The sequence below is a fragment of the Arachis hypogaea genome, chromosome 8 (genome assembly GCF_003086295.3).
Source record: "Arachis hypogaea cultivar Tifrunner chromosome 8, arahy.Tifrunner.gnm2.J5K5, whole genome shotgun sequence".
Lineage (NCBI taxonomy): Eukaryota > Viridiplantae > Streptophyta > Magnoliopsida > Fabales > Fabaceae > Arachis > Arachis hypogaea.
The window spans coordinates 10941468-10960897 of record NC_092043.1 but is presented as its reverse complement, the minus strand read 5'-3'; the positions used below and the strand labels follow the sequence as shown (position 1 = coordinate 10960897).

At 28.8% G+C, this 19430-nt stretch overlaps 2 protein-coding genes across 2 annotated transcripts; one reads left to right on the top strand and one right to left on the bottom strand.

The window, feature by feature from the left end:
- Positions 1-10172: 10172 nt before the first annotated feature.
- On the top strand, positions 10173-12044 carry LOC112706070 (uncharacterized). Its single transcript, XM_025757163.3, has 3 exons — positions 10173-10933; positions 11364-11485; positions 11671-12044. The coding sequence occupies exons 1-3, from the start codon at positions 10532-10534 to the stop codon at positions 11828-11830; spliced, it is 684 nt and encodes a 227-aa protein (XP_025612948.1). The 5' UTR covers positions 10173-10531; the 3' UTR covers positions 11831-12044.
- Positions 12045-12191: 147 nt separating this feature from the next.
- Positions 12192-16473, bottom strand: LOC112706068 (UDP-galactose transporter 1). The gene is made up of 5 exons (XM_025757162.3): positions 15997-16473; positions 14738-14987; positions 14435-14642; positions 13123-13354; positions 12192-12832 (listed from the first exon to the last, which is right to left on the bottom strand). The coding sequence occupies exons 1-5, from the start codon at positions 16105-16107 to the stop codon at positions 12602-12604; spliced, it is 1032 nt and encodes a 343-aa protein (XP_025612947.1). The 5' UTR covers positions 16108-16473; the 3' UTR covers positions 12192-12601.
- Between the last annotated feature and the right edge of the window lie 2957 nt (positions 16474-19430).

The window sequence follows — 19430 nt, the reverse complement described above, 5'->3', positions numbered from 1 at the left end:
GTTAAAATAATATATGTTAGCTATATTCTAATGATAAAATAATAATTTAGTTACGAATTAGTTATAAATGTAATCAGAGGTATAAATATATTTAACTATGTTTAACTTTGATAGTTAGTATTAAATAAAAGGGGACCACTGAAATGACGAAATGGAAATTAAAAGCAATGTGTACGTCTTTTGCAGTTGCATATATAACCATATATGTCTAATTATACATCATATGTTACGTTGATGCATTAACTCTCATAGGGGGGTCATTGGGGTGCATAAATATTGGTGTATTATTGCACTTAAATACAGAATAGAGACTATAGAGTGGTGAATTGTGGAAGGAAGGTGTATTGTCTCTACCATTATTTAATTTGATCCACCATTTATGGAATATCATTTTAATGAGAGTTCACAACCAAATTACTATATTTCACATCTCTTATTCAATTAAGCTTTTGGAACATTTCGTTGAGGGAGGGAGAGATCAGATATCATTTCATGGCTAAGGCATTTATGGTAAATAAGTGAAGTTTGGAGAGGTAGTTTTGTTTTTTGAATTTTATGAAGGAAAAAGTGAAAATAAAAAATAAAAACAAAAAATAAAATTTTATTATTTTTTTTCATAAAATTTAGAAAATAAAAAATATTAAAAAATTAAAGCCAAAAATAAAAACACAAACTAGACGAATCTCAATATTTTGTTTTTCTTTTCTCTATTCATATTAATGATTTATTATTAAAAATTCAATTATTTTTACTAAAAAAATTGACTAATGAGCGTGAATTGTTTATAAAAAATATTATATATACACATAAAATTAGTCTCTAAATTAATCATTATATATTTATATATAAATATATGTATTGTTTAAATTATTTTTAATATATATTTTATATACTTATAATAAAGTTATTTTTCTATTTTTATATTTTTGAAATGTATGAAGTTTAACTTAAACCTCTTTCATATCATCAAAACCTATCACAACTAAACTAATTCTATTATTTATATCAATTTGTTATCATATTTATATTGTATTAGATAATGAGAATATTAGAACCTAACGCTTTTAATATACAGATGATTAATATTAACTTAAATACAGAAAAAAGATTAATGATGTGGCATGGCATGTGTGGTAAATAAGAGAAGTTGAGTAGGTTAGAATTGTAATTTAGTGGAAGGGTGGAGTGTTAAGTTGAGCACTTGAGTTGGTTCAGCGAGCAATTCGGGGAGCAATAATTTGAAGGTACGACTGTGAGGTTCGCCACAGCACTTTGCATTACAGCACTCCAAAAACCAAACCAAACAAAATCCATTTCACGAGGGTCCTTCTTTTATTGTTTTCTGACACCTTTCATTTTCAATTTTTCATATCTAAACTCATTTTTAATAATCCATTTTTTTTCTACCGTATAGATATCTTAATTTGATAGGTCAAAAATTAATTTGTTATAAATTAAAATTTAATTTAAAAGTTTATCACTTATTAGGCATGATAAATTTAAATTAGTGTGTAATTTTATGAGTATTTTTGAAAAAAAAATAATTTAACTTAAATAAAAAAATTGGTATTTTAAAATATTTTCAGATTTGTTATTATTATAGACTGTCAGGTCAGGATTCTTTACTGCATCTGACCACTGACGAGTGAATGAGAAGTAAAGAAACCATTTCACTTTTTATACAAAAAAACAATATTTAATTACATTGTATTTGTTTATGCAAAATTGTTAATCTTCCTCCAATTACTACCATGAATGAATTATTATTAATTTATTATCATCATAACCATTTCCTTAGGAACTTGATTACTGTAATACATGTGTTTATTACTAGTACTACTAAAATTTTTCTTCATGCCAATTAAAACTTTGATAGAGTTTTCATTAATGACACTCTTCCTATGCCTTTATACTTGCTCGTTTCTCTGATAAAATGATAAATCAATTGATTTTACTTTGGAAGGTGAGGCTATGGCATCGAAGCTTCCGCCATAAAGGGTACAAAATCAAACTCTTCTTCAACCATGAAATGCTGATGATGTATGTTAATAGTGCATTATTAAAGTTTTCATCATAACGATGATACATACAATGCAACAGGAGCATGTGCCATGATGAATAATGTTTGTACATTTATCTATTTCTTACATGGCTATGAGAATTAGACCCAATCCATCGGTTCCATCTAATCATGCGGAACTATTTACTAGATTAATTTGATTTAAGTGAAAATTATTTAGTAACAAATTCACCATCAATTATACAAATTGGTTAATCAATCAAATTGATGTAATTTTTTTAAATATATATTTTTTAAAATAATAAATTAAAATAAATTATTTTATAATTTAGATCATTCATATTAAATTATTAAAAAATATATATTATGGTGCAGAAATATACATTTATTCATAGAAATTAAAAATTAAAAATTAATGGAAGAGTTGTCTCAGTTTTTTCTCAACCAAAACCTTCTGTATTCTTAATAGGACGGCTAAATTGTAACTCCTCTGATAAAAAAAGGGTTGCTGAGGCAGTTTTGGTATCTTGGAGACCGAAACCTGAAGTCACTATATTTATAATTAAGTATGATACCCATTAAACCCTAAAACCCAAATAAAAATAGTATCTAGAGCTCATAAATATAATATCTGATTTTATTCTCGTTTAGTTTCAAATAAAAAAATAATTATGACTTATTCAATTTAGCATTTATAACAATAAATAAGATCATTGTTATAAAAGTCATTTAATTTGAAATGACATAATTTATTATTATAATTAATATATGTATTGCCCACAAACAAATTAAAAAATTAAATAATTTCTAACAATATCTCATTTGAACTATACATATATTCTTTCTTGAGATAATCACATCTTGTAAATTTTATGCCCACATTTGAATACTATTTCTCTTATTACTTTAACAATTTGGTCCGTTCATATATTAGATATGGAATCACCGTAGCTTTTTATCACATTAATATCGTAACTGAACCACGATAATCACCATCATAATATACTTAACGACATATATCAAATTTGGATGAGTAATATGGAAATTATATGTCAAGTGATCTCATGTATATCTATTTTCATTTGGTCTAACTTTAAAATTTTATTGAGATCAAATATAAAATAAATATTACAAAATGAACATTTCACATAACATGAAGTAAACATCAACTTAATTCTGCAGAAAAATAATTCAATATCTGTCATAGGATATATAGCATAAAATAAACTCCCACTAAATCAAGGCATCACAAATATTAATACCCATCCGAACAGTGTGCTCATAAAAGACCTTAGGAATCAATCCCTTAGTTAATGGGTCTGCTAGCATATACTTTGTTCCTACATGTTCTATAAAAATATGTTTTTCTTGAACTTTTTTCTTGACAACTAAGAAATTGATGTCCATATGCTTCGATTTTGTTAAGCTCTTATTGTTGTTGGAGTACAATACTGCTGACTTATTGTCACAAAATATCTTCAATGGTCTTTCAATGTCATCTACTATACAAAGCTCAATGATAAAATTTTACAACCATATGCCATATTCGAATGCCTCAAAACAAGCAACGTACTTTGCCTCTATTGTTAAAGAAGCTACAAGAGTCTGTTTGTTAGACCTTCATGCAATAGCTCCTCCAGCCAATATAAAAACACAACTTGAAGTAGAGCGTCTACTATCTTGGCATCCTACAAAATCGGAATCAGAGTACCCAATGAATATAAGACCAAAAATATGTATTTATTCCTAATAAATTTGCCGTCTACATATTCATCTATAATATTTACCTCAAAATCATACGAGGTAATAACTTGATGAAACTTGTGATACCATTGACGAAAAAATTGTTTGAAACCATAGATGATTTTTTTAACTTGCAAACCATAGATTTTGAATCACCTGATACAAAATTTTTTGGTTGGACCATATACATCGTTTTATCAATTTCACAATTGAGAAATACTGTCTTCACATCTATCTGATATAGCTCTAAGTCAAAATGAGCTACTAGTGCCATTATGGTTCTAAAGGAGTCTTTCGATGATACCGAAGATAAAATTTTTTTATAGTCTATGCCTTTCTTTTGAGTAAAGCTTTGAGCGACTAGACGAGTTTTATATCTCGGCATTACCTTTAAAATCTCGTTTGGTTTTAAATATCCATTTACAACTAATTGGTTATACACCTTCAGGTAATTCTATAAGATCCCAAACGTCATAGTATTTTATAGACTTCATCTCTTCTTTTATGGTAACGATATACTTTTCAGAGTTAGAACTTTGCATAGCTTGAAGAAAATTGATTGGGTTATTTTCTGTCAAACCAATGTCATCCTCATGTTTTTGGAGATAGACTATATATCCATTTGAAATTACACTTCTCTTTTCTCTGTTGGATCTCCTTAATGACATTTCTTAAGGTTGTTGAACTTACTGTATAGGTTGGAATTGAGGAGGATTCTCATTATTTTTCTATATTATAGCAGTATCTTGAGCAACAACAATATTCTTATTGTTCTCTTGTACTATAACTAGATCTACAGTAGGATTCTCATTGTGTTATTGTACTGTAACTGCATCTTGAAAAATAATAGGTATAAAGACTTGATTATTGTCAGTTATAGAATCCTTATCAAAAGCAATATTCCTAATATTTCCTTCCCCTTCCCCAAACTCAACATTCTCAAGAAATCTCGCATTTTCTGTTTCAAAAATAGGCCTTGATGCAAGATTGTAAACTTATACCCCGTGAACACTCAACATAACCAACAGAGTAGTAACTAATTGTTCTTGAGTCCAGTTTTTTTTTCATGCGGCCTATAACATCGCGCCTCAGCTAGACATTTCCAAATGTGCAAATGCTTTATAGTTGGCCTTTTTTCAATCCAAATTTTATAAGGGGTTTTGTTAACTGCTTTGCTTGGCACCCTATTAAGGATGTACAATGCGGTTTTTAAGGCTTTTCTTTAGAGTGATTCAGACAAGGAAGAATGACTAATCATACTTCTAACCATGTCTTTAAGAGTTCGGTTCCTTCGCTCTGCAACACGATTCATGCTATGTTTGCCTGGCATGGTGTATTGTAGAATAATACCGCACTCCTCTAGAAAAAAAGCAAAAGACTCGAGACGTTGTTCACTTGAACCGTCATAACTTCCGTAGTATTTATTACTACGATCAGATTTGATAGCTTTAATTTTTTTTTCCAAGTTGAAGTTCAACTTCAGCTTTGAAAGATTTAAAAATATCTAAGACTTGGGACTTTCTATGAATTAAATATAGATACCTATAACAAGAGTAATCATCTATGAACATAATAAAATACTATACCGTTGTTCATTCCAAGAGATAGTAGAGAATGAGCCACATATATCGGTATGTATCAGTTATAAGACATCTTTAGTTCTCTCGGCACCTAATTTTCTTTTCTTTGTTCTTTTTCCTTTTATGAACTCAATGCAGACTTCAAAGTCTGTCAAATTTAGAGGTCCAAGAATCCCATCAGACACGAGCTTTTGAATTCTCTATTTAGAGATATGACCTAGGCGTTTGTGCCATAAAGATTTCGAATTCTTATTTAGTTTTCGTTTTGTCCCTGTTTGTAATATTTTATTATTATAGGAATTCAAATCAAGCTTATATAGATTATGCATCAAATGACCAGAACAAATATTATTCGAATTATAAAAGAGACTGACTTTATTATTTTCGAACGAACAAAAATAACTTAATTTGTCCAAACAAAAAACAAAAACTAAATTCCGCCTAAACGACAGTACATAAAATGTCTCAAACAAATCAAGTAAAATCTACTCGTGGAACATAATCTAAAGATTTCTGTAACTTCGATTACAACTATATTGCCGTCTGCCACATAGATGTATCTTTCAGCATCACTTGGTGGTCAGCTCCACAGGCAACCCTGTATAGTAACACTTACATGAGTAGTACCAGCAGAATCTACCCACCAAGTATCATCAGGTACATAACTTAAAACTAGTTTCAGAACAAACAAAAGTAAGAATCATACTCTTCTTTACACGCCAAATGGCATATTTGATACAATTTGTTGCATGTGTCCCGCCTTCTTAAAGAAGAAATAGGTTAAAGCTTGATCCTGTTTCGTAGCTTTTTTTGCTGAGAAGGCGCATTCGCAGTAATATCACGCTTTCTTTTATATTGAGAAGATGAAACCATATGAGCACTTTCAGTCTTATCGTGATGTAGCCTCTCCTCTTCTTACAGAGTGAGATATAAGCTCATTTAGGGACCAATTGTCCTTTAGAGTGTTATAACTCACTTTGAATTGTCCAAAATATGCAGGAAGAGAGATCAAAATGAAATGCACGAGTAAATCTTCAAACAGCTCTAACTTTAGTGATTTCAATTTAGAAGCAAGATGAGACATTTCCATAATGTACTCCCTTATGTTCTCTTTATCTTCATACCTCATGGAGTCAAGTTTGCCAAAAAGGTTACTTGCCTCCGCCTTTTCATTCTTAGTAAAAAAAATTTCAACATCTTTCAGAAACTGTTTGATATCTTTGTCCTTAGTAATTGAGTCCTGAAATACTTCAGAAATTGAGCGTTTCATGATCATAATGCTCATTTGATTGGATCTCTCCTACCTCTCTATTTTAACCTTATTGAAATTTTCTAGAGAGGAAGTAGGTTTCTCTTCTCAAAAAGTTATATCCAACTCCGTATAATCGAGGACAATCTCTACGGTATCCTTCCAAACCTTAAAGTTTGAACCATTAAGCATAGGAATAGTGTTAATTTGTACAGAAACATTGGTAGTTGAAGCCATAATTTCTGGATTAGAACAAAAAAAATATGCAGTAAACATTAGTTAAATAATAGAAAAAAAATTTATATTGAGATATCTAGAACAACATTAATTTTCAATCTTTGGATAGAAAAATTAACTATAAGTGATACTCTCATTACAGTAATCAAATATTGTCAAAAATTTCTGTGACATATTAAGCCTTTTTTTAGACTGACTGAATGTGCACATGAAAACTTAAACTTCGCAACCTATTTATTACTGCATATATTTTTTATTAATTGGCCAAACAATAACCTTCATTTGAGCCGATTATTAACTGCATAATTAACAAAAAATAAACAAAAATGTATAATATTTATTATTTGGCCAAACAATTTTTAAACTGATTATTGTTCGCATAAATAATAAATATTATTTTTATTACTCACATATTATTAATGTGTATATATAATTTAGCCAAATATAAATTTTTCTTTGGATCAATTAATATCCGTATAAGTGATATACAGAATAATCTTTATTTTCAAAAAAATTACAACAAATTAATGACACACATGATTAAATCCGAAACAATTATAATAATACTCTATACTAATGTTTTAAAATAAATCAATTATTATTATATCAAATTAAAAATTGGAAACGATAAAATATTATATATATATATATATATATATATATATATATATATATATATATATATATTAAAACCAAATGCCAAGTTCGTATACAGTCACAATAAACGTAAATATTATGAATATCATATCATATATAAGAAAAATAGTAACAAAATATGCTTGTATTACATTGTAAGCACGCAATACAAGTAACAAATAATAATAGTAGCACTCTATTATACATATTGAATTAGTATAAAGAGAAAAATTAAATTATTTTTATAGTTATTTTTTATTATTTTATTATTATTCAAAGTGTGAGTCTTATCTTTTTCAATTTCTTTTTCATCTCATAAAAAAAAGATTTATAAACCTACATCTTTATCATATAATTCACCGTAATAATATATATAAATGGCGATGAGTGACAGTACACATATATATATGTAAAAGAACCACAACCTAAACGACATCAACGATATTTAAAGGAGAATATATATTGTATTTGTATATATGTGTAATAATAGATATAATTTTGTGTGCAATAATATTAATGTAAACAACGCATACATACACATATTTATCCAAAAAATTAAGTCGAATATCTTTTATAACTAAATTATGGATGATTTTGATATCATTTGTTAGAATAAATTATTTTATAATTTAAATAATTTATATTAAATTATCAAAAATTATATATTATAGTGCAAAAATATACATTTACTCGTAGAAATTAGAAAAATAGAAGAGTTGTCGTCTTCCTCAGTTAAAACCTTATATATTTCTAGTAGGTTGGAAAAAAAATTATTAAAGCAGCTTTAGTATCTTAAGAACCAAAAGTTCAAAACTTTGAAATCACTATATTTAGATTTAAGTATGACACCTATTAAATTTTAAAATTTAAATAAAAATAGTATCTAAAACTCATAAAAATAATATCTGATTTTATTTTTATTTAATTTTAAATTAAAAATAATTATAACTTATTTAATTTAGCATTTATAACAATAAATAATATCACCATTATATAAGTAATTTAATTTAAAATAACATAATTTATAATTATAATTAATATATATATATATATATATTGCTTACAAACAGATTAAAAATTAAATAATTTTTTAATATTTAACAGTTAACAAATTTAAAATAATAAATTAATTTTTTTAAATATATATTTTATTATATCTAATTTAATTTTAATTGATTTTCAATTGAACCTTTGATTCATTAAATTTTTATTTCTATCAATTCCATAGTTAGTTCAACTTTCACAATCTTGATTTTTTATTTGTTTTATTTTTAACAAAATGAATGAATAAATAGAATACACATTCTTAAACATATATATTTTCCTAAATATGTTCATACCTGGTTACTATAATTTAGACCACGAGCATGAATTTTCCTATTAAGCCTTGAGAAATGGGGATTTGTCATTTTGATTGGACCACTTTAAATGATGTGCATCATATCATACCGAATGGCATGATGAGGTAACCCATCATAAGATATGGGTAATTTTTGTCCATTTTTTATGATTATTATATAGAAACCACTTAGAATCTGTTAACCATGACAAGAAAACGTTACCACTATTGTACTAAAGATTCTGAAACAGTGTATATGTAGCTGAAAATGATTTCTCAAAAGATCTTTTCTTGGTTTTCATCATCATCAACTAAACAGACCACCACAGCTTCTCGTGATACTTTAGCCAGACATTCTATTTTTAATATAATTATCAATTATTCTTGGATTGATATAACAATTAAATTATCTTTAATTAAGTAGTATAACCTTGTGGAATCAATTACTCATTTTTAGTCAAGTTTGCGTGCGATTCCTTTTTAATACCATTTACTTTTACTATTAATTAAGGAATGGATTTCTTTGAATTTATGTCATATCAAAATATAATAATAAATATAATACGTTACAATGAGATACGATAATAAATTAAAAGTTATGTTCATTCTTAAAAATTAAATTAAAGAAAAAAGTAATTACTAATTACAAGTATATTTTAAAACACATGTTAAATACATTTTAAAGAGCTTCTTTAGATTTCTAACATATATGACCGACACTAAAATGATTGAAAAATATATTAATTTATATTATATTATATATTTTAATTTTAATGTACAAACACTTTGTAATTTGAGTATAAATTGTCGTAATTATATATATACACACAAAATTTATCATTAAATTAAAAGTTTATATAACTAAATAACGATTAATTTAATTACTTATTTTTTTTATAGCATTTTTGATAATCAAATATCAAAAACAAAGTGAAGTTAGTAAAATAAAAAATGGTTGGTCTTCTAAAAAATTTGTATATCAAAGAGTAGAGTAATTATTTAATTTAATTTTTGAAATTTTTAAAATTGAACACTTTAATTTTTAATTTTTGAAATATACAAAAAAAAGATTAATTCTGACAAATAATCAGAAAAGTTTTATTTTTGTGAATGACAAACGAAAAATGTTGAAATAAAAACCTAAATTAGCATAGGTTGTATTATTTTTTTTAATTTGTCTTGTTTGTATATGTGGACAATCAATTTTCACGTGTATTAATCTAAATTTTCATGTTAATATTTTTCGTTTGTTATTGACAAAAAAAAAACAAAATAAAAAATTGTTTTATCAGTTAAATTTAATAGAATATTTTGTATATTTCAAAAATTAAAAAATTAAATATCCGATCTTAACAATTTCAAAGGCTCATTTGAGTAGACACAAAAAAAAAGCTCATTTGAGTAATTAATCTTGAAAGTATAAAAATGGTTTTCCTACTCAAAACCCCAACTTCACAATTTGCTTCTCCATTGCTCTACGTTAACCTATACACTACTGTACTACACTTTAAATCTCTCTCTCTCTCTCAAATGTTAATAGTAGCAAGCTTGTTTTCTCAGCATAATAGCCTACCAAACAAAACCTCTGCTACACTACTCTAACCCCTACCCCTTCCTTTTCTCGTGTTCTATCTTGTCATCTAGTGATTTAAACTAGTACATTATTAGTACTATTAGGCTCTCTTCTTGAGAGATACATAAAAATCAGCACATAAAAGGGGAAGATTATGCCAAGTTTTTTGAGGCAGTTAAGTTCAAAGGAGCCTTGGAAATCAACATCAAACAGGTGGAGTGGTAGAAGAACCAGATACAACAACAACAACAACAGCAGCATTGGTGAGAGTGTGAATCAAAGCATGGAAGATTTGAACATGTATTATGGTGGTGGGAATAATAAAGAGGAGATTACTAATAATGGGGTTATGGTGAGGAAGAGGGTGATGGTGGTTGTTGATGGAACTTCACATTCAAAGCATGCAATGATGTGGGCTCTAACACATGTTGCTAATAAGGGTGATTTGTTCACTCTTCTTCATGTTGTTCCTCTTGACAAGGCTTCTGAATCTTATTCTTGTTCAACTTACCTTGTCAACTATCTTGGATCCCTTTGCAAAGATTGCAAGCCAGAGGTATATATGTATGTTTTTGGGGAAACTAAGGTTAATACTTAATGTGTTGTTACCCTTTTAGCATGTTCTGTTTTTAGTCTGGTAGATCTTGATTCTTATGTATAGTTAAGTGGATTTTTTCAATGCTGTTCAAGAAGATTGAAGTAACAACTAGCAAGTTCCTTCTTCTTTTTTTCATTTTTTAATTTTAAATATTTCTTTTGCCGTGAATCCTCCCAAAACAACTTTTTTCTCTCTTCTCTGAGTTCTCTTGCATGAGTGCATTATTTTATACACTTTCCACAGAGTAATCATGGGAAGTGTTCAGATTTTTCAGCTTTTCTTTTTACCATATTATTCCCATCTTTGTTGTTGTTCTGTTCACTTCTCAAATAAAAAAATAAAATAAAATCACTGATCTTGAGTGTTATGGTGTGTAACATGGACATAGGTGGAAGTGGAAGCCCTTGTAATTCAAGGGCCAAAACTGGCTACAGTGATGAGCCAAGTAAAGAAGTTAGAGGTCTCTGTCCTTGTACTGGGCCAAAAGAAGCCATCTTCTTTCTTTAGCTGGTGAGATCTACACACCGACAATTTCCAACCTTTGATGTCAATATTTTTCATATGAGAAATAATTTAATTATCTTAAAACTCATTCTCTAATCGTCTAAAAAAGATGTCTATAGGGTACATCATTACTGTTTTCAATTTTTTATAAGAATATAAATTTGTTTTTAATTATTATTATATTATTACAGCCTTTGTGGAAGCAGCGATAACAGCGGCACAGAGGAGTTTGTGGAGCATTGCATCAATAATGCAGATTGCTTGACGATTGGAGTGAGGAAGAGAAGCCAGGGCACGAATGGCTATCTTATCAGCACTAGGTGGCGGAAGAACTTTTGGCTTCTTGCTTAGATGTAGATTTCATAAGAGGGGTAATATGGGAATATTAACCTAATATATATGTTTGGAGCCTTGGAGGGGTGTTACCTATAAAACTATTTTAGCATGTAACTAGTTCTAACTATATCGTCGTCCTTGTACCAATGTAATCATATGATGTCATCTTTGTAAGTCTATGTTACCTGAGAATATGATTAAGAAGCAACCTGCCCATGCTTGCCAATAATTTTTCTTTCTTTCTTTGGGTAGAGCCAGAAAAAGTTATTTCTAGTATTGTCCCATCACATTTTAATTCACGGGGCATCTGTAATATTATGAAATATAAAAATAAAAATGATAACCTATAATAACAGAAAACCATATACATTGCATGTAAGAGTAAGATCATGTGCATTGGCAAATACCCGCGACAAAATACACCATATTCATTTGCTTCCGAAGAGAAGCAGCTAGTTTGCAGTTTGGAAAACCAACAAATAACAATAATGAATAATTGCCTGTGGCATACAATACAAGGTAATAAAATAAATAACGGCGAAATAACTATGGTAGAAAATAGAGAAGTGACACAAAGATGGTGGGTTAAAGATAAAAAGGAAAGGAAGGGGGGGGGGGGGAGCAAAGGGAGAACCAAAAAAAAAGACTTGTATTAGAAATTGTGGGTAATTATCTAACAGAATAAATAACCATAAGTCACTGATATAATTTTGTATCTATCACTGTTACTATTACTGCCTACCAAATGGCAGAAACCTGGTACTCGTTGGCTAAGCCAATTACCAATTAGACCTTATCATCTAATTTATCATTTACAAGAGGAAGCAGCTCCATCTTACTCCGAGGGGTCTTTGGCGTCCGAGGAGTTCCCGGAACAGATGATGACTGTTGCGATAGCATCTGCCTCACATAGCCATAGAATGTACATCCCACAAGAGTAATACCACATCCAACAGCATTCAAATATGAAATCGGGTTCCTGAATATCAGCCATGAAACAAGAACAGCAACCGCAACCTGCATGCAAAACATGATATAGTTAATCTGAAAGAAGCAGAATAAGTACAATAGTAAATCACTCGATTTAGATACCAAAAGAAAAAATGAGGGATCATGATGTAATAAGATTTGAGTTAGGCTTCAACATTAACGAAAAGCATAAACAAGCAAAGTTGGAAATTGAATATGAGTAACTTCATTGAAGCCAAGAACTGCGGTTAAGGCAGTAAACAACAAGGACTTTGAATTCAAGAGACTGGTGAAATATATTAAGCTTCAAGCATTTGAATCTGCCTGATAGATCTCACCTTAAGGTTTCCAGCAACATTGAATGTCACAGCAGTGGTGGAGTGAATCACGTAGAAAATTGAAAAGTTAAGACAGAAAGCCAAAACCCCAGAACTAAAAATGATAATGAGGGCCGACCAAGGACTTGGATGAGTACTTAGCCAGTCAATAATGCCATTGCCTTCAAGTAACAAAGCAGGAAGAGCCAAGATCATAGTTGCGAAAGGTGCCATGTAATAAACTGTGTTTATGCTGAAGAGACATGGAAAGAAAAATTAGCTTGTGTACTGCAGACAATGAATACCAAATTAATTCAAAGAAATTCACAATTGCCAAGTAGAACAATAAAAAATTACAGCATAGCTAACACAAATACAAAGGTGAGACAAATATCACCCATTAAACCGTGGCAACACTTCTTTTTTCATGCAAATATACAAAAGGAAACTCAAAAGATATTGTCGACAATTCAGCAGTGTATATTGATCAGAAATGCCTCCATAGATGCTAAAACACAGACTACTGATCTATAACAACAAAGATTTCCATACTCTTGCTACAATTGCATCCTTTGGGAGCTGAATTGAAAGCCAAAAAATAACAAAATAAAGTGAAGAGAAAGTTGGAGAGAAAACTGCCTGATAGAACATATATCACTAGTGCATTCACCAAAACGATTACACGGTAGAATGGAATATTTTAAATTGTAGATGCCTAAAATTAGTAAAATATATTGAGATGGCTAAATAAGTTGGTGCAACCAAAGTGAACAAGTTTAAACCCCCCCCCCTCCCCCGGCAGGGCGCCCACGGCATGCGCCTCCTCCTTTTCACCAACCCATGGAAAATTAAATGATTAAACCAGCTTGGAAAAGAAAAGTTGACATATTATATAATTTTTATAAAAAAAACCATAATTTCAAACCAACAAAAATAAGGTTTTTTGGAAAAGATAACATAGCAGCTTTTTAATTAAAATCAGTTTTCAGCTATTTTAAAATATCAAGTTGTAAATCAGTTTTTTGAGAAGCACAAACAAACAGACCAATTACTGTATAACAAACCTTTTTTCTTTTATGAGTGCAAGTAACATTCAGCAATTTCTATTCTAGTATATGTATGCAGTTGTAGTTGTACTTGTATTGCTGTATGTGCAATAGAAGTAGCCACCATCAAACATGGAAACACCCAAAAGAGGGTTTTTTTTTTTGGGTTGTGAGGGGATTCGCTATCCATAAAAAAATGAGTATCTTTTGCAGACATGCAAATAACTTATATCATTGTATGCCCTATAGATGCTGGGAAACCATAAATGCAAGCATAGAAACTGCACCTGTCAAACTTGTATCCGTGCAGCAGAGATTCTGCTAGGATAGTCTTTGTAGATGTAGCCAAGCAGCCAAACAAGGCAGCACAAAATCCAAAGGCATTAAAACTAAGCTCTGTTACAGATGTAAGAAGAATCCCTCCAACAATGGGTATAAGAGAACACCAGATACGCCATTCAAAATACTTCCTCCACACCAGCCATTGCAAAACAACTGTACAAGTTCATCAAAATCTGATTAATGTACCCTCGCAGTTTCAACATATAGCAGATAGCAAATATGAAATGTTACTGAATATTGAGCCTTACCTGTGGTTGCAGGGGTAAACGATTTTATTGTCTGCATAAAAGAAACTGGAATGTATCGTAGGCTCACATTCCCTAGCACTATGTTAATACAGAACACAAAGGACATGGGAAAGATTCTTCTCCAACGATCTTCAGGGTCAACAGTTATGAGTGGCTTAACCTTCAGCACGTGAATTACCACATATGCTCCAATGGCTGAGCAGATAAAGTGGACACATGATACTGATAGTGGAAACTTGAAATCCAATTTCTGAAATACATCAAGAAATAAAATAAAAAGGAAGTACTTGTTATAAACTTATAATCCATGTAACTTCATGTGACTTTTTAATATGATGATTGAAATAGCCAGTGCCAGAAAGAAGTCCTACACACATATATTTGGATTGTTTTTAAGCAGTGATAATGATTAATTAACCTTTTCTTCTTATAGATGGAACAAGTAAATAAAAGATCTAAACTAAATTGCGTATTGTAGATGGTAAATACCAGGCGAAAGCCTTATGAGCGTGGATGAAAAAGACATTTCCAAAAGCTTCAAAGCTACAATTATTTATTTGCAAATTTATTACACATAATGCCAGTCAGGATCAACTTTTCATGCATTTCGAAGCCATAATAAATTGCATCCTGGCGTGTGATAGTCATATTACTTGATTATTATTATTAATTTGAGCTGTTTAAGTCCTTATGACGAATCAAAGATCCAACAAATAAATTTGCAACGATTAGCAAGCATCAAATACATCTGAAATGCAATCATGAAGAGGAAAACCAACAGTGTTCATAAATCAAATCCAACATGTTCCAAACCCCGTCTAATATAAAACTTAGGTATTCATTGCGATTAAATCAACAACACGAACACAAAATTAGTGGTCGAGTATGTGGATCAGCAAGAATTCAGATATTGCAACAGGTCTAGCTCAATGAACTGTATGAATCAAAAGGTAACGCCTAAAATTATAAAAACAATACAAGAAAACAGTAACGCATAGCATTTCTGAGCCTCACTCGGACGGATTTCTAATATAGCAAACATGAATCCTGAGCTGCATGCCACCGGTGGAATCTAACAGAACTTAACAGATCACAAATTTTCTCGGTACTACGAACATACAAACTTAAAAAACAAAATGAAATCACATTAAACAAGAAGAAAATTGCAGGATTCGTCATTACTGTTATGAATTCGAAATACAAAAACAGGATGAGGTTTATATATACATAGACAAGAGAAGAGAATTTCAGAGGGAAACCTGGAAGATCCACTTGTTAACGATGATAACGGTGACATTGAAAGCCCACCATTGAAGAATGGACAAGAGAGATCTGATAACGTTCCACTGGCAAATGATACTCTCTTCCATCGTTCGTATCCTTCTTCTTCCGATCCAAAAGTATCAAAACAGAAGAGAGAAGGAGCTACCGCTACGAGTGTGAAGAATAATACAATACGAATGGAAGAAGAAGAAGAAGAGAGATGGTGGTGGTAACGGTGAATGAGGCACCTCTTCCCACACTCATGCGATTTGCGTCCTCTCTCTCTCTCTCTCTCTCTCTCTCTCTGGCGTTTCTTTTTAGCAAAAAATCGAAACGTTTCAACTTTCCCCTCTCTGGGAATGGTTTTGTAATTTCGATTTTGATTTGTAAGGTCAAGTGAAGGTCCCATTGACGTTACTCTCCTCCGTTTCTATTACACTCCACCCACCGTTTGCTGGGTCACGCACTTTGATAAAAACCCCTTGGACGCGGTCAATTCCGTCAATTAATTTAACCTCGTTTGCACGTACATTAATTTAATTCAATTAAATTAAGTAGTTTAATTTCCATTATGATTAATTTAAAATATTTAATTAAGAGTGTTCCTAATAAGTAACACTTATTCATATTCTTATGGCCGCATTTATTTATATGTACGGAACATTTAGATAGAAAAATTAGAAATATAATATTATATTTGGTAGATATCACATAAATAAAAATATTATATTTAAAGATATTAAATTAATATATTTTATCTAGATTTTAATTAAAAAGATATAAAAATATTAATAAAAAATAAATTTTTTTTTATTATTTTTATTAATTTTTTATAATTATATTTTTTATTATTATATTTTTTAAATAATAAATAAATTAAATTAAATCTTTATAATTTATTTAAATTTATAATTAAATAAAATATTAAAATATTAATTTTGTGTTTCTATTTTTGTGTCTTGTTATCAGAACTAATTGCAACCTATTAGAATCAATTGTTTCTTTAAAATGAGAGAAGATACACCGTTTATTTAATTACAATTTATAAGATTAACTAATTAATTTGGATTGGTTTCACTTACTTATTTAAGCGATAAAAATATAAAATTTATTAAAATTTATTATTTTTTGTTATTATTTAATTATTAATTTAATTTTTTAATTTATTTTTTTTAATTTAATAATTTAATAATATATTTTATTTTATATTTTTAAATATTAATAATTATCTGATAATTCTCTAGCATTCTTATCGAAATTTGAATTCTATTTTTTATATATAATAATTTATTAATTAATAAAAAATTTTTAAATAAAATTTCAATTTAAATTAATCTTTTCTATGTAAAATTTAAAAAATATCGTCGGAAAAAAAATCTGCTACTCTATCTCTATTAGAATTGCTTTGATGTGAGAGTTTCCCTCGGATGAGTATTGGAGACTCAAGATTTCAATTATCTGCCCAGGTGTCATCTATATTCTCAGAATCTTTGTTGCATATTCTTTATTCTTTAATACTTAAATCTTAATACTCGATATAGATAGAAATGCAAATATTAACATCCCATTTTTTTTAATTTTATTTTGTGATAACAACTACTACAAATACAGTATACCTAGCTACTTTTTAGTGAAGTTGACCCAAACAGATCAAATAATTAAGTTTATGTTGACATACAAAATTATATAAGTTTAATTTAATTTTGGTAAAACAGAAGAATCAATTAAAAAGTACATCATATTGTAATGTTAAATATTTTAATCACATGAAATTTATCCGAGGGGATCACATATGCCACCAAATTCTAAAATGGGTCTAAATGGCTATATCAGTCTGTTAAATTATATAATATAACACATTAACCCCAAAATTTTTATAACACACCGCTAGCTAACATACATACTATTAATATATATTATAAAGTGCCATTATTAAAAAATTTAGAAATGTTGGGAGGATCATGTTCACCTTAGTTCCCCCTGTGCACCAGAAGAACCTTCCCTAGTTACTCAGCTTAAGAAATAAGAAAAGTCAACATTGGATGAATAATTTTGCACCCAATTCTTTTATACATGCATCTAAACTAAGAATACATAATTATCACATATATGGACATCAAATTCATTGAAGTATTGGTATAAAAAAGATTCAAACCTCCGTTGTGAATGTAAATGGGTATGGGTTAAAATGACTAGCTAAAGTAAGTAATGACAAAAGTAATAATATGATATTCTAGGCCGACATTATATTTCTCTTGCAATTATAGTATAGATGGTGATATGATATCATATGGGTATTTCTTTCTCTGGAAAATATAGCTATCTTTTTAAAGAATATATAAATTTAAGCATGATAAATTAAAAAATAATGTATATAATATCTTCATCATTTTTGTCTCTAAAGTTTGGAGTAAGTCTCAAAATTATCTCTAACATTTGAATCGTTCTATTTAAGTTCCTAACGTTTTAAAATTGACTCAATGTTGTCATGTCATTAAAAATCTATTAATAGAATTGACGGCGGGACACAATTGAGACGATTTTAAAATGTTAGAAACTTAAATAGGATGAAAACGTTGGGGACAATAAAGATAAATTTTAATTTTATCTTTCACTAATATCAATATTTTACGATACATAGTTGTTCAATTATTTTTTAATCACATTTAAGTAAATTACAATTAATCACATTACTTTGATTCTAAATATTTTTTTATAATTTTATTTTTAAAAATTTTTACTCATCATGAAATGTTTGTAAAATGACTAAAATAATATTATTTTATTGCATATGTATCATTTTTTCTCATAAATTTATGTATTAGTTATTTTACAGATATTTTATGATAAATATAAATTTTTAAGAGTAAAATTATAAAAAAATAAATTTATTTATAATAAAATTAATGTGATTAAGTGTAATTTACTTAGATGTGATTAAAAAATAATTAAATAATTATATATTGTAAAAAATTGATATTATTGAAGGATAAAATTAAAATTTATTTCTATGTATCATTTTGTCCTCAACATGTTCATCCTAATATTTAAGTTCATAACGTTTTAAAATTATTTCAATTTTGTCTCGTCGTCAATTTTGTTAACAGATTTCTAATATTAAGATAACATTGAGTCAATTTTAAAATATTAAAAACTTAAATAGAACAATTTAAACATTAAAAATAACTTTAAAACTTATCGGGGAGGAATCAAATAAGAGAACATAAGATGAGATGATGCTATATCCAACTCAAAACCTTAAGGTGTTAAATTAATGGATCTCTCATTTTATAAACTCCTCACTCTTTCATACTTTTTTAGATGTGGAACTAATTTTAGCACTCCTCACACTTACAATACTAACACACATAACGTTGGGAGCAACTCTGGCCTAGTGGCAATGTCGTTTCATTAAAACTTTTGCAACCTA

Bases quoted from the DNA above. Each gene is read 5' to 3' on its own strand.
- LOC112706070 (XM_025757163.3), top strand. From the start codon at position 10,532: ATGCCAAGTTTTTTGAGGCAGTTAAGTTCAAAGGAGCCTTGGAAATCA. The intron at 10,934-11,363 runs GTATATATGTAT...ACATGGACATAG, and splicing joins GCAAAGATTGCAAGCCAGAG to GTGGAAGTGGAAGCCCTTGT. The intron at 11,486-11,670 runs GTGAGATCTACA...ATATTATTACAG, and splicing joins CCATCTTCTTTCTTTAGCTG to CCTTTGTGGAAGCAGCGATA.
- LOC112706068 (XM_025757162.3), bottom strand. From the start codon at position 16,107: ATGGAAGAGAGTATCATTTGCCAGTGGAACGTTATCAGATCTCTCTTG. The intron at 13,355-14,434 runs GTGCAGTTTCTA...ATGTCTCTTCAG, and splicing joins CACGGATACAAGTTTGACAG to CATAAACACAGTTTATTACA. The intron at 12,833-13,122 runs GTGAGATCTATC...TTTTGCATGCAG, and splicing joins ATGTTGCTGGAAACCTTAAG to GTTGCGGTTGCTGTTCTTGT.